The sequence below is a fragment of the Globicephala melas genome, chromosome 7, assembly GCF_963455315.2.
Source record: "Globicephala melas chromosome 7, mGloMel1.2, whole genome shotgun sequence".
In the NCBI taxonomy this organism is placed as follows: domain Eukaryota; kingdom Metazoa; phylum Chordata; class Mammalia; order Artiodactyla; family Delphinidae; genus Globicephala; species Globicephala melas.
Window position 1 is genome coordinate 57,878,065 of NC_083320.1, and position 27,230 is coordinate 57,905,294.

Here is a 27,230-nt window from a genome sequence, read left to right on the forward strand (position 1 = left end):
AAATAATTCATTCCCTACTCTAACGTGTTTTTTTTTTTTTTTTTTATGAAGACCTGACTCATGGTGCATTGAAAACACAGTGCAGTTCACCCTCAACTTGTCAAAGTTCCAGCAGTTGTGTAAAGTGTCCGCCCTGCAATAACGTAAGGACCTCAGCCCCGGGCTCCAGGGCTCCGGGCAGCCCAGCTGTCACTGCCACAAACAGGTGGTGTAAACAATAGCTTGGTTCAGCTCACTCACTTGCCAAACTCTCCAGCAGCTGAGTGTCCAGCCAGAGAGCGGCCCAGGCGAACACCCCACCACCAGCCCATGGAGCCCCGGCCACTGCTGCTGTTCCTTGGCCTCTGCTCAGGTAAGTGCCAGGGCTGCTCCTTTGAGGCTAAAGCACTAGACGCCCCCGAACCAGAGTCTTGCTTCTCTGATGGGAACACAGAATGGCAGGACTTCACCAGCCCCAGGCTGCTCTGTCCGTTTCTCACCGATGTTGGCTTGATTGGGTTTGTGGATAAAGAGTTCTAGTTGGGTTATCCAATTAAAATAGGAGCTGCCTGGTCAAAAGCTACAGAGTAGACATGCAATCTCTCTTTCCTTCAGTGCCTGCATCTTAGTAAATCCGTATGATCTGATTCAGCACCTCTTCTACCATCCCGGAGCTGCTATCGTAGTTGAACAAATATAGGAACATAGAAGGGTGACTTATAATCACAAGCAGTATGGTTAACAAGTCTTTTTATGGCTCTAGGAGAATTCTGAAAATGAAGAGGATAGATTGACAGCTCCATGTGCTGGAGGGAGAAACCTTTTCATAACTGTAACTAAACTCTCTCCATGAGAGATGAAATATTTTGTAATTTTTTTAACTTCTGAAGCTAAAAAAAAATTCATATGAATGCATTACGGCCTACTTTTTTTTTTTAAAAGGACACTACTATATGTAGGTTTGGGTTTGAATTGAAACCATAAAACCTTGCACAGCCCTTGACCTGCGTTCAATTCTGGAATGTGTCACAACGCAGCAGCTGAAAAGCTATCCTGAATCCCAAACTTCCGGTCGAGGGAAATAGATGTTTTCTGACTGCTTCATATAAAAGTTTACTGGTGACATCATCTCAACTGAGAAACAAGGCGACTGACATTCTGTGATTTCTCTTCTCTAATACTGCTCTGACAAACACAGGTCTTCTGGGCAAGAGAGGTGAAGAGCTGTATTATAAATGGTTTTCAATAGCAGAGTTGAACAAATAGCCTAAACTCTGATAAACTATATCCTCTGGGATTTGGACTCGATCCAACCAAAGCTGGCTTGGTGGTAATGGTGGTGGTGGTGTGTGTGTGTGTGTTTGCAAACACTACACTCAATGGAAATTCTTAAGTGATATGTTTGTATATAAAAATCCTTAAGAGATCTTTCAGGACACCAAAGATCTCCAAAAATGCAAGTTTAGCTCTTTTTTGAAGTATGTGATATGTATTTAGATCAAGCCTAGAGTTTGCTGGTATCAATTCACACGGATAGTTAACAGAAATTTAGAGCAAGACGAGGCAATCCAACACCTTCAAATTTATATTATAGGGAAACTGAGGCTAAAAGACATGAACTGACCTTCCCAAAGTCACTTCATGTACAAACTTTGGAATGCGATCAGACTCCATTTTTTTATGTGCATGGTCAGAAAACACAGCCTGAAATTGAAAAGGTAGCAAGAAACACAGCACCAGGTTGAGATAAGAATTACCCAAGGTGACCATTAACAGGACAGAATTCCTTTTGTCCAACCCACCAAGCTGTTCCCCACATAAAAATACAGATTGGACTAGTATGGGACAAAAGAACACTTTAAAATTGTGGCTGGGTTCCCCTACTTAGATTCAGTCCTTTGGGGCCAAAAGTGAGGGACACTTTTTCCCGTGTTAGCGTAACACATAATGATCTCTGTTCTATTTTTATAGCACTTTCATTATAATCTTTCCTCTCCCCCAGCTCAGGAATCCCAAGCACTTCATTACCACCTTTCTTATGGCATATTACTTTCCAGCTTGTTTACAGTTATTTATGTAAATGGAAAATATCAATGTCCATGAAGGAAGGAAGACAGGATCTGTATCAGATTCATGTTGGAAAACCTCAAAGCTACTTAAACAATGCTTTGCACACAGCAAATGTTCAACGAATATGTGAATGAATTAACGTTACCACCATCTGAATAGGGATGACCAGCATGATTTGGCTGAAAAGGGAGACTCTGACATTACGTATGTGTTTGTCTGTGTTTGTTAATTTACATCGTGCCTTTTAAAGAAAGTATTTACTGTGATTTATTGAATCCGTGAAGAGATGGTCCAATTCTCCAGACCATACTGGAGTTGGGAACAGAATCCTAGAATTCTGAGTTCAGGTCCTATAAGTTTTCTATCACTCTACCCTGCTTTGGGGAGGAAAAAAGAAAAGAATACCAACGAATATGGTCTAAGAAATGGAGACCTCCTTAGAAATTCCTTAGAAGTTCATTACGAAAGGCACAAGGTCCCTTGGCCTTGGCGAGGGTGCAGAGGAAGAAGCGAGTATCCCTGGAACCCCGACCGTGCCTGGCTCCCCAGTGGTCCCTACTCCCTAGCAGAACTTAGGGTTGGCCTGCATAGTTTTCCTGTCACAGAACGCTGAGCATCTGCTCTCTCTGTTGCTTTCTAGTATGTTCTTCCTGTCAAACTGGAATAAACGGTCACTTAAAAATAAGCAGCCCAAGGTAACACCAAAGCAATAACCTCAAACCCAGTGGCCAAGACACTCAGTGATCCACGCCAGTCCCCCACTGCTCCCACCGTGGGCTAGGTGGGCCCCAAGATAGACAAGGTGTGGAGGACAGAGGACAGCTGCATCCCAGGGGCTCAGTGGGGCACCTGCAAAACCTGGGTCTTTGGACAACATGCTGCTCTAAGGGTCCTCAAATGCAGGTAGTTTGGGGGAGATGCCACATGAAAGCTCTGCACAGACCCTTTTAGGTTCAGAAAATTTGGGAAACTAGAAATGAAGAGGTAGGCTAGGTAAGGCATTCAGTAATATAGAGTCCAGGAAGGTCATAATAAAGATATCTGAGCTATACTGAAACCTTCAAAAATCTGAATGGACATGATACATTGGCCTTTAGGGAGGTGGTGAAGAGCACAGGCCCTCTCGTCAGACGGCCTCCACTTATAATCCCACCTCTAACTAGCTGGGAGCCGTGAATACATGACTCAGCTCTCCAGACCTCAGTTTTCCCATCTGTGAAGTAGGAGTAAAGACTGACCTCATAGGATTTTTATAAGGATTCAATAAGGTAATACAAATACAGGACCTTTAATAAAGCTCTACAGGTTAATTAAAACACATACTTTCGGGAGCATGAACATGTTTCAATTCATTCCATAACATTGGTTGTTTCAAACTGATATAAAGTTCTATAGATGAGAAATAGTGGTTGAGAGTTCTGTAGATGAGAAATAGTGGTTGAGAGCATGGGCTCTGGGTGTCAATCCTGGCTCCACCATTTATGAAATGTGGGCCTCAATTTCCTCATCTGTAAAGTGAGGACAATTATAGTACATACCACACCCAGTTATGAGGATTGAAAGACTTAGTACGTATAAAGCACACAGAAGAAAGTCTGGCACAAAACAAGTTGGGTGTGTTAGTTATTATTTTTGTTGATCAATAAAGATAGAAAACAGAATTACTTTTTACTTAATAATTATTTTGTTGGCAAACGCTTCCAAACTTAGGATCGAGGGAGAAAAAAACCACAACCAATCACCTGCCTTAGCGGTGATCGGTTAACACAACTGGGAAAAAAGGGAAAGCATTTCACTTGTTTCATGTTTAAAGTTGTCTTGGCCCAGGGAAAAAGTGTAGTTTCAGCAACAACCTGTGGAAAGGGGAGATCTGGTTACACGAATCCGGACAAACGGATTGTGTGTCTACTTCCTCTCCCAGCCCTGAACAGGCAACCTCCAGACCACAGCAGGCTTGAGTTACAGAGATCCTTCATAAGGAACTTGTTGGAATTTGGAACACATTTTCTCATAGGAATAATGGCACATGTAGCTGTACAGTTTCCAGCACATTCATAACATTAAAAGGGAGTACAGGAGCACGGCACAGAATGACCGGCTCTAACTTCAGCTCTGCCCTAGCCGCATGACCTCAGACAAGTCAGCCCACTTCTCGGAATCTCAGGCGAGAATGTCTGCCTGCCTGCCTGCTGGTAAGGAGCACATCACGCTGGACACACAAAGCCTGTGGGCTCTGAGAATACTGGATGATACTGCCCTCCATCCCGAAGGAAAACGTAGTAAAGATTCCTTGGAATCATTCGTGCTTCAAATAGGAGCCCCAAACCCAGGTCAGCAGAACATGTGGTTTTCACTCTTAGCAACTTAATTGGGACATGGGCCCATCAGCAGTGATTATTTTTTTTATTTTTCAAATTATGGAAAAATACGTAAGTATGTAAGATTTACCATGGTAAAATACACATGACATAAAATCTCCATTTTAAAGTACACAATCCAGTGGCACTAGGTACGTTCACAATGTTACGCAAGCATCACCACTAATTCCAGAACTTTTTCATCACCCTAGAAGGAAACCCTGGGCCCATTAGCAGTCACTCCCAGTCCCCAGTCCCCACAGTCCCTAGTAACCACTAACCTACTCTCTGTTCTACGGATCGACCTATTCTGAATATTTCATATACATGAAATCATACAATACGTGCCCTTTTTTGTCTGACTTCTATCCCTTAGCATAATGTTTTCAGGAGTCATTCATGCTGTAGCATGTATCAGAACTTCATCCCTTTTCATGGCTGAATAATATTCTACTGCATAGATATACCACAATTTGTTTATCCATTTATCCATTGATGGACATGTGGGTTGTTTCTACCATATCGCTATTGTAAATATTGCTATGAATATTCATGTACAGATTTTTTGTTTGCTTGGGGGGTTTTTTGTTTGTATTTTTTCTTTTTTAAATTGAAGTATAGTTGATTTACAATACTGTGTTAGTTTCAAGTGTACAGCACAGTGATTCAGTCATATATATATGTATGTATATTCCTTTACAGATTCTTTTCCTTTAGAGAATATTGAGTGTAATGCCCAGTAGGTCCTTGTTGATTATCTATTTTATATATAGTAGCGTGTATACGTTAATCCCAACCTCCTAATTTATACACCCCCCACCCCATGTACAAATCTTTGTATGACCAGTTCGTTTGTGGATATACCCAGGAATGGCATAGCTAGGTCATATGGTAGCTCTGTGTATAACTTGTGTGAGGAACCACCAAACTGCTTTCCACAGCGGCTACACCATTAACCTCTCACCAGCAACATGTGAGGATTCCAGTTTCTCTGTAACCTCACCAATATCTGTCAATTTTAATTTTGTTAATTATGGAATAACATCTTAGTGGGTGTGAATCAGCATCAATTTTGGGCTGTTCATAGCATCATGAGCTCTGAGGCCAGCCAATCTGAGATTTCATTGCATCATGACCAGATTCTGAAATACCAAGACCGACTTTGTGTGGACCTTTCTTCTTGTGTGTGCGTGTTCCTAGTAAACTTGATGCAGACAGATGCTGGATGAAGGAATGTCATCGGTCCAAAGTACAAGTGCATGATAATCTGGCATGCCCCACTGGGAAGGGACCACATTGGCAGCTGCACTTGGAAAGGAATTCAAGGCAATAATAGCTGCATCAGGGAGCCCTTCAACAAGGGGGCCTGCGTGCCTTCCATGAGTTGGCCACACCTCAGTTACTCATGTTAGTGTGTGTAGAGGGTGGGAGCAGACTCTGACAGTGAGTGTGTTGTTTGCTGTCTCAGCTGGCCTCATCCTGGGCTCCGAACATGAGACCCGCCTGGTGGCAAAGCTATTTGAAAACTACAACAGCGTAGTACGGCCCGTGGAAGACCACCGCAAGGCCGTGGAGGTGACGGTGGGCCTGCAGCTGATACAGCTCATCAATGTGGTGAGACAAGAGAGCTCCAGGCTCTCCACACCCCCCACCCCGGACCATCCTCCCCTGGCTCCCCTCTTGTCCGCCTAAAGATGGGGCCTTATCTTTTTTGCAGGATGAAGTAAATCAGATCGTGACAACCAATGTTCGTCTGAAACAGGTAACTCAGCTAGATAATTGCATTCATGTTGTTTTTATTCACCCTGAAATTTAACATGGGCCCAGAGGGAATCAATTTAGGTAACAGGGATATGTACCAAAATGTTAAAAGTAGATATTTTGGGGTAGTGGGGCTGTGGATCATGTTTTGGTGTTTATTTTTTATTGTACTTTGTGCTTTTTCTGTGTGTATTAATTTGCTAGGACTCCTGGAACAAAGTCACAACCTGGACAGCTTAAACAACAGAAACTTATTGTCTCACAGTTTTTGAGGTCAAAAGTCCAAAATTAAGGTGCTGGCAGAATTGGTTCCTTCTGAAGTTTGTGAGGGAGAACCTGCTCCAGGCCTCTCTCCTTTGCTCAGAATTCATTGTCTTCATGTTCACATGACTTTATTCCTGAATATGTATCTGTCTTCAAATGTCCCTATCTTATAAGGACACCAGTCATATTGGATTAGGGTCCACCTTAATGACTTCACTTTAACTTAATTACCTCTGTAAAGACTCTAACTCCAAATAAGGTCACATTCTTGGGGGTTTAGAACTTCATATGAATTTGGGGGAGACAATTCAACATTGTGTTATCCAAATTTGCTGCATTGGGTATATGTTACTTTCATAATGTAGAAGAAAATATAATACTTTATAAAAATATGATGTTGCCTGCTTGAGGAAAACATTCCCAATAGGGTCATTCTCCTTTCCTAAGGTGGGCAGTGTACCTGGTAGATCTGCTACCACTTGGTGGCGTTACTTGGGGCTACCTTTGTTTTCTCACCTGTAAAATGGGGTCAATAATCACTCCTACCTCATGGGAACATTGTGAGGACTAAATGATGAATATGGGTAAAATGCTTACAACAGTGCCTGCATGTACTCAGTGCTCTGTGTTTGCTCTTACTTGTTACTAAGGGGAAAACTGAATTCTGAATCAAACCCTTCTTACTGGAACACAATTTCTGTCCATACCTGAATTACCATGCTCATCAGAGCTCTTGATAAGCCTAGATTTTAAAAATATTTTTAGTTTTTTAATCGACTAAGTGTCTTCATTTCTAGCAATGGGTGGATTACAACTTAAAATGGAACCCAGATGACTATGGTGGCGTGAAAAAAATTCACATTCCATCGGAAAAGATCTGGCACCCGGACCTAGTTCTTTATAACAAGTAAGCAAAACAGACAGGATTAGAAGGCGGACATTACGGGGGCAGGTGGAGCCCAAGTGCCCTAACGGAAGGGCTGCCACTCTTGGCATGCGTCTCACCACTGTTCACATTAAATAACCCTTAAAAACCAAGAGCCAAGTTGACATGCTAGGGGTGCCATATGGTGTCTCGTGTTATGAATAGAAACAATTATCAGAGCCAAATTGAAACAGGGCTGCAGGGTGGGGGACATTTAATCCCTGAGAGCTCCTGTAGGGTATATGGCAACTATCCAAGGAACCCAAACATCATATAATTGAGTTCCTTGGAATTAAATGTCCTTCCGACCAATAGGTCTGAACCTCCTGGGGTTGTTATTCATCACATCCTCACAGCATCCCAAGATGCCGCGTGCTGCTGATGGCCTGGGATGCCTATGTAGCCCATCCACTGGGCTCTGTGACAGACTGCATGTTGTGAAATTATAATGTGATTCAAGACACTCCAATTTAATGACACGTTCATTATCATACGCCCTTCATTTGTCAGGGAATGTTCATTGCAAAGAGCATCCTTCCCAGGCAGGAGCATTCAACACTGGCCTAGAGGATTTGTGGTCTGACATTCTATAGCACGTGTCTGGAGCGAGCAGGCTGTGCGTTCTAGCAGACTCACCAGGCAAGGTGGCCAGGGCTAGTGAGCAGAAATGATACCTTTTAAGACGACCCTCCCCAACTTTGATATTTTATTACATATTTTCCAGTCCGACCTGGGATTCAGACTTGAGTCAAAGTACACAATCATTTGTGTAAACTTTTGGACAAGTATGCTCATAGGACAGAGTGTCTATCTCTCAGAGTTAAGTTTCTCTTTCACTTAGAATCTGAGGGAAGCAATTAAAATCCTCAGGTCCTTTTGATAAGCTCACTCAGAAAGACCCTCATGGGGGAAAGAATCCTGTTTCACCTGCTTCGAAGGAGAGACATAGACCATCCTTTCCCTCTGCTCTGTTGGGAGGGTCTCAAGCTGCATAGTTTTCTGGATAGAGCCTCTTCTCAGTCCCAAGGAAAAATTAATGAGAAGAAAATCTCTTGATTTATGAAGTGAGGCACAATATATACCACATGTCCCTGAAAGCCCAGCAAGGTAGACCCCACCCACTTTTCAGCACCTATTATACCGTCCTGCCCTCTGCCAAGGCCCTGGGGCACAGGCTGTTCTGGAATGAGCAGACCACCCACTGAACAAGACCTGCAGAAATAGTTTGTTATTTTTTTAGTATCTACCATGTTGCCTTTTTTAATGAGAAATTATTGCCAACATTTGAAAATTGGGAAATACATTAAAATCTGAATTTTTAACTTCTCTACAAAAATCCAACTTTCAAAAATATGGCAACTTTGGGGCTTCCCTGGTGGCGCACTGGTTGAGAGTCCGCCTGCTGATGCAGGGGACATGGGTTCATGCCCCGGTCCGGGAAGATCCCACATGCTGCGGAGCGGCTGGGCCCATGAGTCATGGCCGCTGAGCCTGCGCGTCCGGAGCCTGTGCTCCGCAACGGGAGAGGCCCCAACAGGGAGAGGCCTGCGTACAGAAAAAAAAAAAAAAATGGCGACCTTGGATTAAAAGTCTTGATTCCCAGCTTCCAAGGAAGAATCCAGTATCAGGCAACATGGAGCCTTCGCTCCCACGCAGACACCATGGCAGAGCTGAGTGGTGCCTTCCTCAGGGGAGAGAGGGTCTCTCCCCATGCCAGGCTCAACCCTCCCTCCTTCCTTGCCTGCCTGGCCCTGGAGGAATCTGAGTTTGTGACCCCACCCCACTGCGGTCTAAATAGTTCTTTAAAGGTAGCAGACCCCTTCTTTAACGTGCTTGTCACCGTAATGAGCCACTAGACGTGTTTTTCTTTAAAATTCCTGGGTTTTTTCTCAATTAACTTTCAAAGTATATCAGAGAAGGGATACATGGAGATTAACATCACAAATACTACTGAGGACTGGGAAGAAGAATCTGGGACGCAGTGAATCCATGTCACCTGTTATTCCTTTAAAACTGTAGATTCTCGGGTTCATCCCTAGATATCCTGATTCAGCACTCAGATGGTGCTCAGGAATCTATATTTTGTTTTACTTTATTTTTTACTGAAGTGTAGTTGATTTATAATATTGTGTTAGTTGTAGGTATAGAGCATAGTGATTCAGATTTTTTGCAGCTTATATTCCATTATAGGTTATTACAAGATATTGAATATAATTCCCTGTGCTATACACTAAATCCCTGTTGCTTATCTATTTTAAGTATAGTAGTTTGTATCCGTTAATCCCATACTCCTAATTTGTCCCTCTCCCTCCTTCTCCCCTTTGGTAACCATAAGTTTGTTTTCTGTATCTGTGAGTCTGTTTTTGTTCTGTAAAGATTCACTTGTGTTATTTTTTAGATTCAGGAATCTATATTTTAAACAAGCACCCCAGTGATCTTTATTATCAGACAAATTTGAAAAACATTGCCACAGATAAAAAGCGATGCAGTGCAAAAGAGGGCTTCTATAATTAGCACCTGAATAATTAACAACTGTCTCCCGTTAGCATCCCCAAGCAGAATTGAAGGCTCATCTGTCACTTGGATCCCCGTTCCTCTTTTATCCCAATTGTAGTGCAGATGGCGACTTTGCCATTGTCAAGTTCACCAAAGTGCTCCTGGACTACACTGGCCACATCACGTGGACACCTCCCGCCATCTTTAAAAGCTACTGTGAGATCATCGTCACCCACTTTCCCTTTGACGAACAGAACTGCAGCATGAAGCTGGGCACCTGGACCTATGACGGATCCGTGGTGGCCATCAACCCGGTGGGTGGTGACCTACTGTGAGGAGGTTGGATGCAGGAAAAGCGTGATTCAGGTCTCCAGCTCTGCCCCTCCATTATCATAGGCTCTCAGCACCCATTCGAACTTTGGGGATTGTCTAGTTTGATGGTTCTCAATTGGTTGGGAAGATTCTTGATGCACTGCATAAGAGAACCACCTGGGGCTTAAATAATTCTCTATGCCCAGGCTCAGGCCCAAGAATTCTTATTTAATCAGACTGGGGTGGAGCTAGGGCACCAATATATTTTAAAGCTCCCAAGTGACTTGAATGTATAGTCAACATGGAGAATCCCAATAGTCCAAACCCCCTTATTTTACAGGAAAGGAACCTAAGACCCCAAAGCGAAGGTGACCCAGGGTCCCTCCTGGGTATGTGACAGTGCTGGGATCGGTTGCCTTGTCACAGCTGATTAGGAAACCCTCCCCCTCCTCAGGGTGATGAGGCTGGGAATTCAAAGTTTCATTCCATCTTCTCAGGAAAGCGACCAGCCAGACCTAAGCAACTTCATGGAGAGTGGAGAATGGGTGATCAAGGAGTCCCGGGGCTGGAAGCACTGGGTGTTCTACGCCTGCTGCCCCTCCACCCCCTACCTGGACATCACCTACCACTTTGTCATGCAGCGCCTGCCCCTCTACTTCATCGTCAACGTCATCATTCCCTGCCTGCTCTTCTCCTTCTTAACCGGCCTGGTGTTCTACCTGCCCACGGACTCAGGTGAGTGCAGTTGCCGTGGCAGCAGCTGCTGACCCTGATGGATCTCGGGCTACTATTTTGGGGGAAGCCAGAAATAACCACGCCTAATAAACAAATACGGGCAGACAGACCCAAACCATCATCTCTGGGAGGATGCGTGTACTGACTGGCCATGTGCAGTGGTGACATTCCAGCTGGGGCCGACTACAGAGCAGGCAGAGAGCTGAACGGGACTCCGAAGATGCGCATACCCAGCTCAGTCTGGTTAAGTGAATAACCACCAGCATCTATTTGCTGAATACCTGCTGTGGGCCCCGAAGGGTGCTGGGTAAGGCGTGTATCACAGGCACTACCGATGCCTCATACCCCATGAAGTCACTTGCTGTACGTGACTACTCAGGTCTTGCCTCCTTTGCCCACGGCTTGCCCCTTGAAAATAGCTTTTGTGTATGTATTCTCCAGATGGCAGTATCTTTACACACAACACCATACTTCCCAAGTGGCAATTCTTTCTCCCATATCAGCCTGGACGACTTACTTACCTCCTACTGAGTAATCACATCTGTGACATAATTTCACCAGACACCAACAATCTACAGAAAAGGGGGAAAGGGAACACATATGCCTGCAAGCAAGTCACTGCTCTTAAATGATTTACGGCAGACAAGCAGGGGAAAAAGAAAGATGGTAAGGTGGTCCTCAAACTTATGACAGATAACAATTTTATCAAAAGGCCAAAAAAAAAAAAATCCCACAAAAGTCTAAATCCAACTCTCCAACAAGAAAAAAGAAAAACGTACACATTCACTCACTCAACATGTACCGTTTAAACAACTGTTACAAGACAGGGATAAGGTAGAGAACAAGGCAGAATGTTCCCCACCGAACATATGTTCTAGGGATTGTACTCATTCTTAAACAAATCATCACAAACAAATATCTTTTCACCTTTCCAATCAAATGAAACTTCTTAAAGTGAAGATAGAACACTCTAGGCAGGGCCATATGGAAACTAATCAGAGTTTCTATAAATATTAAATGATTTAAGCTTGAAAAGCATTTAGAACAGTGAGACCGCTTGATAATTGTTAGCTATCGTTATTATCATTCATCAAGAAATTGGATGGACCTTGATCAATATTGGATATTTATAATTCTGTTTTCTTTTTTACTTTTGAAGACTTTCCTGCCCACCAGAAACGGACAATTTCTTGTTTACATCCACTCTGGATCCTGTGTATATTCCTAGCATCTGGACACATCCAGAATGGGAAAAGTTCCACACTGGAAAGCAGGGCCACACGAGGGGTTTCCCAGGACACAGACACCAAGACCAGCCCAAGGAAAGTCCCTCCCAAAGGCTCTCTACTGCATCTGAGCTGGTCAATCCCCACAAAAATATTCCAGTGCCATCCAGCCCCTGGCTTTCTTGTTTCCTTGTCCAACCAGGACACCATCCGGGAATTGTTCACCCTGAAAGCGTAGGGCCTGGAGAAAAGATTCAGGGGAAGGGGAATCCCTCATCCCTTAGTATGAAAAACAAAAAAAGTCAAAACAAGAAAAAAAAACCCAATCATCCCTTTCGATGAAGATGAGAAAGCGAGTGGTGTGAAATCATGGATGTCGTCCTTTCTCGGCTTGGGTCTTACAGCTTTTTTTTGCTCCCACAATGAGAAAAAGATACATGGACTTCTGGGCTGCCCATCATCTGCTGGGTAACAAGTAGGCCAGGCTGCAGTTCAGTTTTGTGAGGTTTAAGACATTCTGCTGCGGACGGAAAAACTGCCATCTGGGGTCTCGATTACCACCCAGAACCTCTCTGCGTTCCCTGAGTTCCGCCAAGAAACGGAATGCTGGGCAAGAGGTGAAGTGGCATCTCCTGCTTGGCAGCCTCTAAGGGAAATGCCTGCCACTTGCCATCGCCAGCACAGTTAAGGTGCCGAGGTCTCACAGGAAATTCTACAGCAAAAATTCCCCACAACGAGACCTTGAGAACATGCCGGTCACATTCCTCTCACCCTTGGGTTTTGGTGGTGTGCTCGTTTGCCAGGGCTGCCTTCACCAAGGACCACAGACTGGTGGCTTAAGCAACAGAGATTTATTTTCCCACAGTGCTGGAGGCTGGAAGTCCAAGATCAAGGCGTCAGCAGGGTTGGTTTCCTCTGAGGCCTCTCTCCTGGGCTTGCAGATGGCTGTCTTCAGCCTGGGTCCTCACATGGCCTTTCCTCTGTGTGTGTCTGTGTCTTAATCTCCTTTTCTGATAAGGACACCAGTCATATTGGATGAGGGCCCACCCTAAGACCTCATTTTAATTGAATTACATCGTTAAAGGCCTACCTCCAAAACAGTCCCTGAGGTGCTGGGGCTTAGTGTTTCAACACATAAATTTGGGTGGAAGAACAATTTAGCCCATAACAGGTGGGTTGTGTTTGTTTCTTCTTTTGTCCAGGAGAGAAGATGACTCTGAGCATCTCTGTCCTGCTGTCCTTAACCGTGTTCCTTCTGGTCATTGTGGAGCTGATCCCTTCCACCTCCAGTGCGGTGCCCTTGATTGGGAAGTACATGCTGTTCACCATGGTGTTTGTCATCGCGTCCATCATCATCACCGTCATCGTCATCAACACACACCACCGCTCCCCCAGCACCCACGTCATGCCCGAGTGGGTGCGGAAGGTGAGCGAGCAAGGCCCCGGCACACTTTGCCCAGGGCTGCCCCTCCCTCAAGGCATCCGCAGGTCTACTCTTCTGTGTGGCTAGTGGCCTCCTAGGTAACCCTTGTGGGCACTTAGGAACGGAAAGTCCTTTCTGGGCTGTAGGGGTTTTGGGGAAGGAACTTTCTTTGGCTTCTTGCTGGGTATAAATAACTCAAGCAACCGGCCCAGGGAGATAAGAAAACCAGAATTAACAAAGCCCATTCCAAACTCAGCCTTAAAGAATCTCTGATTAGAGAAGATGAATAAATCACTATCCTTTTATTCAAATGCTGTGAAATCTTGAGATGTCTGTTTTTATGTCTTCCAGTTTGTGAACAGACTGCTTATTTTTTTGCCGGTAGAATCATCTGCTGAGACTAGAATAAGGGCTAGAAATTGGGAGTGGGGGTAGGGAGGGGGCTTGATGAGAGATTGTCAAAAAGTTTTAGTGAGGAACTTGGTCTCAAATATTTACATTACTGAATTTTAAAATGTGTTAACATTTCCAATATGTTGGTTCTTTTATACATCTTCACAGAGACACTAACATCCAGTCTTTTGTGCACAATGCAAAAGATTTGTTATGAATTGACAGAGAAACTACCGCTTGCAATGTATTCTTTTGGGAGGAGAGACAGTCCCTGCTTCTCTAAAGGCCAAGTGACTCCTGGCAATACCTATGTTGCATTTCTTCAGGAACAAGAAACAGAAGAAAACAGTCTAGCTGTTTTGTGGGGCAGGAAGCTTATATATATATATTTTTTTTTTAACGGGAGGGGCCCTTTCTTTAACCTTTTGATCATGAGGACACAGGCCTTGAAAGAAGTGGGTGCCTACAGGGGGTCTGGAAGTTTACGCTTCATTGGTTTCTTGAGTCAGTAGCTGCACACAGGCTCCCTCCAGTGGCAAGCTGCTGGCATTACAGAATCATCTCTGTTAGCCTTAGTAATTTGTCGGGTCACAGGATACAGATGAGCAAGCTTTGAGAAAATCTAGTAGAGTCCTTTTGTTTAGGGACAAAGAGGCTGAGGCCCAGAGAAGCTGAATAATTCGCCTAAGTCACACTGCTTATGCAAAATCAGAGTTTGATGCTTGCCCTGCTGACAATAATTTCCATACGTGGACTTTTTAAATTTTGTTATAGGTTTTTATCGACACTATCCCAAATATCATGTTCTTCTCCACGATGAAAAGACCATCCAGAGAAAAACAAGACAAAAAAATTTTTACAGAAGACATTGATATTTCTGACATTTCTGGGAAGCCGGGACCTCCACCCATGGGTTTCCACTCTCCCCTGATCAAACACCCCGAGGTGAAAAGTGCCATTGAGGGCATCAAATACATCGCAGAGACCATGAAGTCAGACCAGGAGTCCAATAACGTAAGCTCTGTGGCTTGAGATCTGCACCTCTTGTTTAAATGGTCAAATGCTCGAGCACAGAGGGATGGGTTTGGCTTGATGGGAAGGTTGGCGTTCAAGGGGCAGCTACTGATGTAAGATGTGCCCAGTGACCCCCTAGGCCATCTTAGCAAGTCATCATATTGTGAATAACCTATTTAAAAAATAAAGATCATAATGCCAGTGGAGGGATGATCAACAGACTGAAGGGCCCCTAGATGATGGATAGCACGAACATCGTGAGTCCATGATCGTCTTACGGAAATTCTAACATATTCCTCTCTCCCAGGCGGCCGAGGAATGGAAGTACGTTGCAATGGTGATGGACCACATTCTCCTCGGAGTCTTCATGCTCGTCTGCATCATCGGAACGCTGGCTGTGTTTGCAGGTCGGCTCATTGAATTAAATCAGCAAGGATGAGCAGAAAGCTGAACTGAACCTCAGCGCCAGGGAAATTCGTCTACTTGGATACATGCTCACTTATCAAACATTTAATTTTCTGTATTTATTATTCGTGACAAAAGTTTCTGTTTACATAAGGTTATGGCCTCAAAGTGTCTTCACATTGCTTCTCCCTTCACTCCTGCTGTGGCTGCCGGGAGAGTGAACCCTTTGCAGTAAATGAATCTGGATTGCTACATGAAGCGTTCATTTCCAACAGTGTCCAGAAGAATTTTGCCCAGGATAACTGAGCTTTTCTGTTAGTTTTTGAAATTTTTCAATTTTACGCAAAGAGTCTATCCTTTGCTTAAAAGTCAGTTTTGTACCTTCTACAAAAGCCCCATCTACCAGTCCCCAAAAGATGAAACATTTGACTTGGAGAGAAAGAAAGCAGTAGAAAGACAATAGGACAATTCTAGAGTGGCCACCACAATGCAAACGGCCTCAAAAACTCCTGCTTTAAAGTAGGTTTCTAGAACTTGGAGGTGAGGGGAGGTCTTCCCAATCTAATACAGCACCTGAGCTTGATGCTCGGGGTTTGAGGGAAAAGAGGTCCTAACCTGTATTGAGCGTGGGCCCAGGCACTGTGGGAAGGGGCTCGCAGGCATGTTTTTATTTATCCTCAGAACTCTCATGACTGTCCCTGTTTTACAAATGTGGAAACTGAACTTGAGGGAGGTTAAGTTCACGGCCCAAAATAACAAGGAGAACTGACATTTGAACCTAGACCTTGTAGGTTCAAAGCAGCTCTGGGCTGGGCCAGTTCATCTGCTCGCTTGCTCTTTGGATCAACTCTGGCTCCATCTGGGCCATTCTGCGACTCTGGTCAGTGTTTCTGAGAGGTTCAGTCCTAGTGTCAGCCATCTTTCTGCCTTCCCAATTAAACCGCCTGCCTTTTCCCCCAGTCCTTACCCCACTCCTGTTTGGGGTTCTAGTTCTATAAATGAAATCCGAAATGTGTGCACATATCATCATCATTTCTGCAATTCTGGACAAGGAGAGAAAATTATTTCCTTTCTCCATAGCAACCTATAAGCCACAAGGCAGTTCACCCCAGAACTAGAATATGTGCAGCACTGGGCTCAGTAATGACCATCAGATCCCCAGAACACATCTGATCCACATCAGTACCAGGGAGAACAGGGAATGGCAGTGCCAGGCAGCCCGTCTGAATGCAGGTGGGTTCGATCTGCATCTCCATGGGACTCCCCATCACACACCCGTGGCAGGACTGAGTGCCTTCATTTAAGAGTAAACTAAAGGGAAAAAGGTTTGGCAATTCCTCAAAAAGCAAAACGTAGATGGGAGGGAGGCGCAAGAGGGAGGGGATATGGGGATATACGTGTGCATATAGCTGATTCACTTTGTTATACAGCAGCAACTAACACACCATTGTAAAGCGACTATACTCCAACAAAGATGTTAAAAAAAAAAAGCTGAACGTAGAATTGTCATATGATCCACCAATTCCACTCCTAGGTATACACCCAAAAGAACTGAAAGCAGGGACCTGAACAGATACTTGGACACCAAAGTTCACTGCAGGATTATTCACAATAGCCGAATGGTGGAAACCACCCAAATGTCCATCAATAGATAAACAAAACGTGGTGTGTGTGTGTGTATATATATATATATATATATATATACACACACACACACATACATATACATACATTTATAATGAATTATTCAACCTTAAAGAGGAATGAAATTTTGATAAATGCTACAATACAGATCACCCTGGAAAACATTATGCTAAGTAAATAAGCCAGATACAAAAGGACAAATATTGTGTGACTCCACTTACAGAAGGTACCTAGAGTAGCCAAATTCATTAGACAGAAAATAGAATAGAGGCTACCAAGCTCTGGGGAAGGGGAGAGTTATTGCTTAATGGGTAGCGCTTCAGCCTGAGATGATGAAGAAGTTCCGGAAATGGACAGTTCTGATGGTTGTACAACACTGTGAATGTACTTAACGCCACTGATTGAATGGTTAAACATGGTTAAGATAGTAAATTTTATGTGTATTTAACCATAATTAAAAATAAAATAAAAGTGAAAAAAGATGGCCAGTTTCACATTCTGTATATTTTACTTCAATTAGCCAAAAAAGAGAGAGGGAGAGAGATTCAGCACCTACGTCTGCTGCTTGCCTAACGTATCACAGCCCCCCAGGACTCACTATTCAGAGGAGGAACTTAAAAATCATGTTGTCCATTCTAAGGACAAGGAAACTGAGGCTCAGAGATGTGACCTCCCTCAGGTCACAGAGCTAGTTAGTGACAAGCCAGGTCTCAACTCCTGCCCTCGTGCTGTTTTCTTTACATCATATAGCCCATTTCTCCCCTAAAAGTGAGGCCCTCCAACATGTTCCCTGCTCACCACCTGCCCGGGAAGCCAGCAGGGTGGCCCTGAGTGGGTACAACAATGTCACAGTGCGAAGCTCCACCAGCCCCTAAATACCTGTTGCATCAATCTGTCACCAGGTCAAGGACTTTCACCTTTGGAATCTCTTCCCTTCATTAAGGGCTGATCTCCTGATGAAATGGGAGGGGAGGCTGGGATCTGTCTCCCCCCGCCACCTAGAGGTGAGCGCCCAGCCCTGTCCTGCCCCATGTGGCTTTATTGATGAATGTGTCTGGGTAAAGGGGTGACTTCTTGGGAAATAAGGAGCATCCTCAAACTGGAACAAGACGGGTAAGTTTTCCTGGGGGATGGGGATTATAGACCGAAAAATGGAAGCAGAAATTATTCAGAGCTCGAATCCCTAAGTTATTTTTTTTTCTTTTCTGGTTGTCAGAACTGGGGTTTTATCAAATTGGAAATTGTATTAACAATCAAACAAATCAGATGGGGAGACGTTTCGAGGCTGAGGTGGGAGGTATTTGGTTTTGCTCCAATCACTGTGGACCACGATACCATCGTGTTCACCCTGGGGGTAGGGGCGGGAGGCAGAGGAGCGCAGGCGGCTGCCTCTTTCCTCGCTGCCCGAGGTCTCTCCTCACACTCCAACAGTTGGGTCTTGCTTTGAAGCCTGAGTTCCCTTGCTCCTAGCTTTCAACCCACCATTTTCAGTCATTTCTCCCACTGCTACTGCTCGAGTCCTAGCCCTGCTCCAGTTCTTCAGCGGCCAAAGCCACTGCAGTCTCTCTCCTCCACCTGAGAGCTTCATCTCTTGCTCCCCCAAATCACCTGTCACTGTCTCTAGCTGCCAATCACTGTGACCCATGGTCTCCACTTCCGCCTGAGTTCTACCTCTGCCGTTGCTTTAATTCTCAACCACTACTGTCCAAGTCCTTCCCACCACCCCTGTCCAGGTCTGTGCTGACTGCTCCGTGAGGACACTTGCACTCTGCTGCCTGAGTTCTCCAATTGCTCCAGCCCACGGTCGGTCTCAGTGCTCTGCCTGATATCTCTTCTCCCCGTTCCCACCCGCCAGTGTACCCTGCCCCCGCTGCTGGACCATCCAATCTATCCTTTCGACTCACGCCCTCACCCCCGCAGGGGCTGTCACTACTGCTGCTGTGGAAGCTAGGCTTGTCATCCTTTCCTCAGACTCAGATGTTCCATGCTCGGAAGAGCCAGGCGAGGAGGGGGTGGGCAGGAGAAGGGCTGCCCCGGGGGGTGCACACGCGTACCTGGGGGCGGCAGGGCCCAAGCCTGCCCTCAGGAGAATCTCCCACCAGTCAGCTGCTTGGGTCTCCACTGCCGAGGGCAGGGGGCTCCGGCCTCACGTGGGTTCTGGTTTGTTGAGGTCAGCTCAACCTCCTGGGAGCAGCTGGACCATCTCTGCATCTTCGAGGATGACGGAGTGTGGAGTGGGGCGTGGCCCTCAGAGTCTTCAGACCAGAGCTGCAGTTTCCAACCCTCCTCACTCTCCGCTTCTCTAAGTAGGTTCCAGGTACAAGGCAACTGAGGCATTTGGTGCTGGGGTGTGGTCAGGCCCTGACTGAGGCAGGCGTGGGCAGCTCCTCTGTGCACCAGGTGGGCACTGGAGCTGCGATGTGGCAGAGCAGGTGCGGCATGGTGTGGCCCCACCTTGTGCAACCTGGTGACTGCCACATATGACTTCTGTACCCTGGATGCCTCCCCAGGACGGCTGCCGGGTGCAGGGCTGTTTGGCCCAGCTCACCTTGCAGGCCCAGGCCACAAGCCTAGGAGGAGATCCAGGAAGGGCTCCTGCTGATGAATCACCACCAGGTGCAGTGCCAGGTCCCCCTCCTCCATGATGTAGCTGAAGACAAGGGGCACCCATGACAGCCCCCAGCTGCCCAGTGCCAGTTCTCAGGGGCACTGAGTCTGGACCCAGAGAGTCCAGGCAGTGTCACACCATTCATCCACACCCTCAGCTTTCCCCAGGCATGCTACCTGCCTTGGCCCCGCTGTAAGTCTTCTTTTGGACTGGTGGTCTCACTGAGGAGGGTGCCTAGGGAAGTGGGGAGGACCAGTGTCTCAGTTTCCTAAGGCTGCCATAACAAACTGCCACAAACTGGGTGGCCTGAAACAACACAAAGTTATTCTCTTACAGTTCCGGAGGCCTGCTATGGACTGAATTGTGTGTCCCTCCCGCAAATTGGTATGTCAAAGCCCTAACCCCCAGTGTGATGATATTTGAAGATGGGGCTTTGGGGAGTTCAGGTTTAGACGAGGGCATGAAAATGGGGCCCTCATAATGGGATTAGTGCCCTTTTAAGGAGAGACACCAGAGCGCTTGCTGTCTGTCATTCTCTCTGCCGTGTGAGGCCACAGTGAAAAGGCAGCAGTTGGCAAGCCAGGAGGAAGGCCCTCACCAGAACCCAACCATGCCGGCACCCTGAGCTCAGACTTGCAATCTCCAGAACCGTGATAAAATTAATTTCTGTTGTTTAAGCCACCCAGTCTGTTGTGCCTTGTTAGGACAGCCGACGCTAAGCCAAGGCCAGAAGTCCAAAATCAAGGTGTTGACAGGCTGGTTCCCTCTGGAGGCTCTGAGGGGGAATGGCCTCCACGCCTCACTCCTAGCTTGTAGTGGCTGCCGTAACCTGTGTCGTTCTGCGGCTTGTGGCAGCATAACTACAATCTCTGTGTCTGTCTTCAATAACCTTCCCCTCTGCCTGTGTTACCTCCTTTTATGTCTCATAAAAACACCTGTCATTGGATTTAGGGTGGGCCTAAAAGATGATCTGATCACAAGATCCTCAACTCGGTTACATCTACAAAGACCCTATTTCTAAAGAATGTCACATTCACAGGTAGCAGAGGTTAGGACCTTTTGGGACCCCTGTTCAACCCACGACAAGCACTAACCAAGAAGCCATGTGGGAGAGAGTGGACATGAGCAAACGAGAGATCCTTCCAAGAAGCCCCAGAGGGAGCCAGGAGTGGAGAGAGCATGCTGAGCTCAGCTCCTGCAATCTCTCAAACCAGACTCAGAATATCACCCCTGCACCCTCAGCCCACCACCCCTCCCTGACCCCAACCTAGAGAGAATGAAGCAGCTGAGGGCTTCCCTGGTGGCGCAGTGGTTGAGAGTCCGCCTGCCGATGCAGGGGACACGGGTTCGTGCCCCAGCCCAGGAAGATCCCACGTGCTGCGGAGCGGCTGGGCCCATGAGCCTGATGGGCCCATGGCCACTCAGCGGCCCATGGCCGCTGAGCCTGCGCATCCGGAGCCTGTGCTCCGCAATGGGAGAGGCCACAACGGTGAGAGGCCCGCGTACCGCAAAAAAAAAAAAAAAAAAAAAAAAAAGGCAGCTGAGCCAACTCATGGTTTCCTCTTCCCTCTGTGGCCGGAGGATAGCCCAGTGGTCATCTCAAATGCCCAGGGAGAGAGCTGAGCCTGTAACCTCCAGCCTCTCTCCACCCCCAAAGTGTCAAGATGCCAGCACCTGGAGGAGCTTTATAAACACACAGGAAGCACTGGGAAGAGGCCCTGCCAGAGGCCAGAGCCCTAAATCAGGTCAGTGCCACCTACGGGGCCAGGAGCGCCAGGACTCCTCTGGCCAGGGCAGGCCTGGTGGCAGAGCCTCCTTCTGACGGCCTTTGGCAGCTCAGTCAGCAAGAGGCACAAGACCTGATGCAGGGCAGGGAGGCCCATTGGTGAAAGGAGGGAGGCTGCAGGCTTCAATGATAATCCTTTTCGTGGGCATGAAGCTTTACAGCCCACAAAACAGTCTCACTTCTTCTATCCACTCAGTCCTCACCGTACCCTGCGGGTAGAGGTTGCTGTTATCATTGTTCGCATTGGACACGTGAGAAAACTGAGGCTCAGGGAGGAGAGTGTCAGAAGGGTCTCAGCAAATAAAAAGCTGCTGAGCTGCTGCACAGCAATGGAAACCATCAACAAAATGAAAAGGCCGCCCACTGAATTGGAGAAAACATGTGCAAATCGTGTGTCTGAAAAGGGGGTAATATCCCCAAAATATAAAGAGCTCATATAACTCAATAGCAAAAAACAATCTGATTTTAAAATGGGCAGAGGACCTGAATAGACATTTTTCCAAAGAAGCCATACTGACGGTCAACAGGAAAAGATGCTCAATCACTAATCATCAGGGAAATGCGAATCAAAACCACAGTGAGGCATCACCTCACACCTGTCAGAATGGCTATCGTCAAAAAGACAAGAAATAACAAGTATTAGAGAGAAGGTGGAGAAAAGGGCACCCTCCTACACTGTTGGTGGGAATGTTGGTGCAGCCACTATGGAGAACAGTATTTTAAAAACTAAAAATAGAGTTGCCATATGATTAAGCAATCCCACTCTTGGGCATATATCCAGAAAAAACTATAATTCAAAAAGATACATGTACCCCAATGTTCACAGCAGCACTATTTACAATAGTCAAAACATGGAAGCAACCTGTGTCCATCAACAGATGAATGGATAAAGAAGATGTGGTATATATATAATAGAATATTACTCAGCCATAAAAAAGAATGAAATATTGCCATTTGCAGCAATCTGGATGGACCTAGAGATTATCATACTGAGAGAAGTAAGCCAGACAGAGAAAGACAAATATCATGTAATATCACTTCTGTGTGGAAGCTAAAAAATGATACAAATGAATTTATTTACAAAACAGAAACAGACTCACAGGCACAGAAAACAAACTTATGGTTACCAAAGGGGAAAGGGGAGGGAGAGGGATAAATTGAGAGTATGGGATTAACAGATACAAACTACTATACTAAACTACTACATGTAAAATAGGTAAATAAAATAAACAGTAAAAAGATTTACTGTATAGCACAGGGAACTATATTCAGTATCTTGTAGTAACCTATAATGGAAAAGAATCTAAAATATATATATATTTATATATATATACACACACACACACATATATATATAACTGACTCACTTTACTGTACACCTGAAACTAACACCATATTGTACATCAACTATACTTCAATTAAAGAAAAAAGAGAAGAAATAACAAGTGCTAGAGAGAATGAGGAAAAAAGGGGCCCCTCATGCACTGCTGGTGGGAATGTAAATTGACACAGTCACTATGGAAAACAGTATGGGGGATCCTCAAAAAATTAAAAATAGAACTAACCTATGATCCAGCAGTTCCACTTTTGGAATTTATGCAAATAAATCAAAAACACTAACTCAAAAAGATATATGCACCCCAACATTCACTGCAGCATTATTTACAATAGCCAAGATATGGAAACAACCTACATATCCATCAATGGTTGAATGAATAAAGAAAATATCACACAGGGGCTTCCGTGGTGGCACAGTGGTTGAGAGTCTGCCTGCTAATGCAGGGGACACGGGTTCGAGCCCTGGTCTGGGAGGATCCCGCATGTCACGGAGCAACTAGGCCCGTGAGCCACAACTACTGAGCCTGTGTGTCTGGAGCCTGTGCTCCGCAACAAGAGAGGCCGCGATAGTGAGAGGCCCGCGCACCGTGATGAAGAGTGGCCCCCGCTTGGCACAACTAGAGAAAGCCCTCGCACAGAAACGAAGGCCCAACACAGCAAAAATAAATTAATTAATTAATAAACTCCTACCCCCAACATCTTTAAAAAAAAAAAAAAAGAAAAGAAAATATCACACACACAGAAGAATATTATTCAGCCATAAAAAGGAACGAAATCTTGCCATTTGAGATAATATGGATGGCCCTTGAGGGCATTCTGCTAAGTGAAATCAGTCAGACAGAGAAAGGCAAATATTGAATGATTTCATTTATATATGGAATCATAAAAATAATAATAATTTATAATAAAAACCCAAAACCAAGCTCATAGATTCAGAGAACAGATTGGTGGTTGCCAGAGGTGAGGACTGGAGGGGAGGGGGACAAAATGGGTGAAGGGAGACAAAAGATACAAACTTCCAGCTATAAAATAAATAAGTCAGGGATGCAATGTACAGCATGGTGACTAGAGTTAATAATACTATACTGCATTTTTTTTTTTTTTCAGTACACGGGCCTCTCACTGTTGCGGCCTCTCCCGTTGAGGAGCACAGGCTCCGGACGCGCAGGCTCAGCGGCCATGGCTCACGGGCCCAGCTGCTCCGCAGCAGGTGGGATCCTCCCGGACCGGGGCACGAACCCATATCCCGTGTATCGGTAGGCAGACTCTCAACCACTGCGCCACCAGGGAAGCTGATATTCTAATGCCCAATATGGTGGTATTAGGGAGTCAGGCCTTTGGGAGGTACTTAGTCATGAGGGCGGAGCTCCCATGAACGAGATTAAGAGGCCCTTGTTCAAGACGCAGCTTACTAGCCCTTTCCACCAGGTGAGGACACAGCGATAAGTCTGTAGTCAGCAACTCTAAAAAGGATCCTCACCAGAACCCAACCATGCTGGCACCCTGATCTGGGACTTCCAGCCTCCAGAACTGTGAGAAATAAATTTCTGTTGTTCACCCAGTCTATGGTATTCTGTTATAGCAGCCCAAACAGACTAAGACTACTATCCTTGTCAATTTTCTGTAAATCTAAAATTATTCCCTTAGAAATATTTTATTAAAAAGCAGAGCTGGGAAGGGAAGGGAGGAAAAAGGAAAAGCCAGAAACGGTACTTGACTTCTTTCAACTCAAGTTCAGGATCCTTTCCACATTCTTCTGCAGTTGCTATTGATAAGGATGTGAAGAAATGGAAACCCTTGTGCATTGGTATCGAGAATGTAAAATGGTGCAGCCACTATGGTAAACAGTTTGGTGGTCCCCCAAAAAGCAAATCAGAATTACCATATGATCCAGCAATTTGACTTGACGGTATAAACCCAAAGGAATTGAAAGCAGGAACTCGAACAGATACTTGTACGCCAATGTTCAGAGCAGTGTTATCCACGATGGTCAAAAGGTGGAAACAAGCCAAGTGTCCGTCAGTGGATGCACGGATAAACAAAATGTGATGCACATATGCAATGGAATAGTGTTCAGCCTTAAAAAGGTATGAAATTCTGACACATGCTATAACGGAGATAAACCTTGAAAACATTATGCTAAGTGAAATAAGCCAGATGCAAAAGGACAAGTATTATATGACGGCCCTTAAATGAGATACCTAGAGTAGTCAAATTCATAGAGACAGAAAGTAGAATATGGTTACCAGGGGCTGGGGGAGGGGCAGGGTATTGCTTAATGGGGTACAGAATTTCAGTTTGGGATGATGAAAATGTTCTGGAAATAGAGAGTGGTGATGGTTGGACAACCTTGTGAACATACTGATGCTGCTGAATTGTATACTAAAAGATGCTTAAAATGATTAATTTTATGCTATGTGTATTTTACCACAATAAAAAGTATTGTTTTTTAAAATCACCAACTGCTCCTTTCTTACCCTTGAAAATAGTCCCTTGAGTGAGGGTTGGGTGAAAGTGAGGCCCAGATAGAGACTGCTTTCCTCTGGGGGAAGATGAATCCTATCCTTAAGGGGCCTGGCTCCCTCCTCCAACCAGGCCCCAACATATCTTCCCTCAGGAAGTCACTCGGAAAGGTAGAGCAGAGAAATTGTCCCACTTTAGATTTAAAACCACTTTGGGGCAAGTGGCCCACCCACCAGCCAGGGAGCTCATAGGAGCAGAGTGAGGAGGGGTCTCCTGTCTCTCTCTAGCCCTGGGTACCTCTTCCCCAAGCCTTTCTTGTCCTTCTATCAGCTGGGAAAGGCCCTGTTAAGGTACTTTGCAAGAGTAGACGTTTTAGCCAGAAAAATAAACCTCTTCAACAATCTTTATTTTTTGAACATCAACTGAACGTAGTGTTTCTAAGTCTGTGTTTCCATTCACCTTTCTATAGCCCTTTGCTATATATCACTTATCACTTTATTTTCTTGTATACCTATCTGATGTCAACTCCTAGCTTGGAATCTTCCCGAAAAGCAAAGATTTCATTTTATTTCTGTTTATATTCTCAGATATTAGTCAGGTAGGCGCTCAAAAATAAAAAATAAAAAGTACTGAATAAATGACGAAAGAAGCAAATGGGTGGTGAGTCAAGCAAATTAAATTGTGTTTAGATCCTCCTGTTTTCTCATTGACATCCTACCTTGGTGTCATTGGTCCAGACAAATGCCTATGGCTTCAGCTGTGTCAGCTGAATGTCTCATATGTCGTGCTTGTTAACATGATCACTATAAGAGGCTTTCAACCTGAGAATATGCATAATTCTAGGAAAAGCAGGTCAGGGAGCACTTCTTACACATCTAGGATGCCTACTCCCACTGTGACTCACATGCACAGATCTCCCCCTTTTATAAAGACTCCTCTAAAGGCCTTTGCCTCCAGAAAACCTTCCCTACCACTGGCTGCTCCTTTTGATTCTCCTTATCCCACATATTGGGCCTGATGACCTCCTGTGATGTTTGCTTCACTAGTTACTCTATAGATGTAAATCATCTGTCTTCAACAAGACTGTCCCTACCTGAAGAAAGCAGCTGGGCTCCTGCTACCCATGTTTCCTACGGGACCTTGGGCAAGCCGCATAACCCTTCTGAGTCTCGGTGTAAGAAACGTGGAGAGTGACGTCCTCCAGAACGCTGGGGAAGGTGCCGATGACACTGCAGATGCTCCTTAAACAATACGCTCCAGAGCAAAGATTATGTCTTAAAGTGCTTTATATCCTCCACCGAGCCCAGGTAAGGTTGAGTATCTATTATGTGTCCATAACTATTTGTTGAATTGAATTTTTCTCCATTACATTTTTGTAATTGAGATATAATTCGCATACCATAAAATTCACTATTTGAAAGTACACAATTCAGTGGTTTTTAGTGTACAAGGCTATGCAACAATCACTATATAATTCCAGAACATTTTCATCACTCCATCTCCGTTACATTTTTTAAAGCTTTGTTTGGCTTTTAATGAACAACGTACACTTTGACTACATCTCAGTCAATATAATTATTCTATTTTATAATCACTAATAGTATTTACTGTATGTCAGACACTGTTCTGCACATTTTATAAACCCTATGTGGGAAGATTCATATCAGCATCGGCATCATCCCATGTTACTGAATAAGAAACTGAGACACGGAAAGGACAGGAATCTTACTCAAGAACACACAGCTAGAAGAAGCTGAGCTGTAATTTGAACCTAAGATGCCTGAGTCCATGCTCCTCACCACACCTGCTACCTCTTTTTTTTTTTTTTTTTTTAGCGGTACGCGGGCCTCTTACTGTTGTGGCCTCTCCCGTTGCGGAGCACAGGCTCCGGATGCACAGGCTCAGCGGCCATGGCTCACGGGCCCAGCCACTCCGTGGCATGTGGGATCTTCCTGGATTGGGGCATGAACCCGTGTCCCCTGCATCGGCAGGCGGACTCTCAACCACTGCGCCACCAGGGAAGCCCCCCTG

At 45.2% G+C, this 27,230-nt stretch overlaps 1 protein-coding gene across 1 annotated transcript; it reads left to right on the plus strand.

Moving 5' to 3' along the window:
- Positions 1 to 237: 237 nt before the first annotated feature.
- On the plus strand, positions 238 to 15,394 carry CHRNA1 (cholinergic receptor nicotinic alpha 1 subunit). Its single transcript, XM_030851531.2, has 9 exons — positions 238 to 352; positions 5,875 to 6,020; positions 6,124 to 6,168; positions 7,229 to 7,338; positions 9,971 to 10,166; positions 10,662 to 10,899; positions 13,328 to 13,551; positions 14,716 to 14,955; positions 15,263 to 15,394. The coding sequence occupies exons 1-9, from the start codon at positions 310 to 312 to the stop codon at positions 15,392 to 15,394; spliced, it is 1,374 nt and encodes a 457-aa protein (XP_030707391.1). The 5' UTR covers positions 238 to 309.
- The last annotated feature ends 11,836 nt before the right edge of the window (positions 15,395 to 27,230 follow it).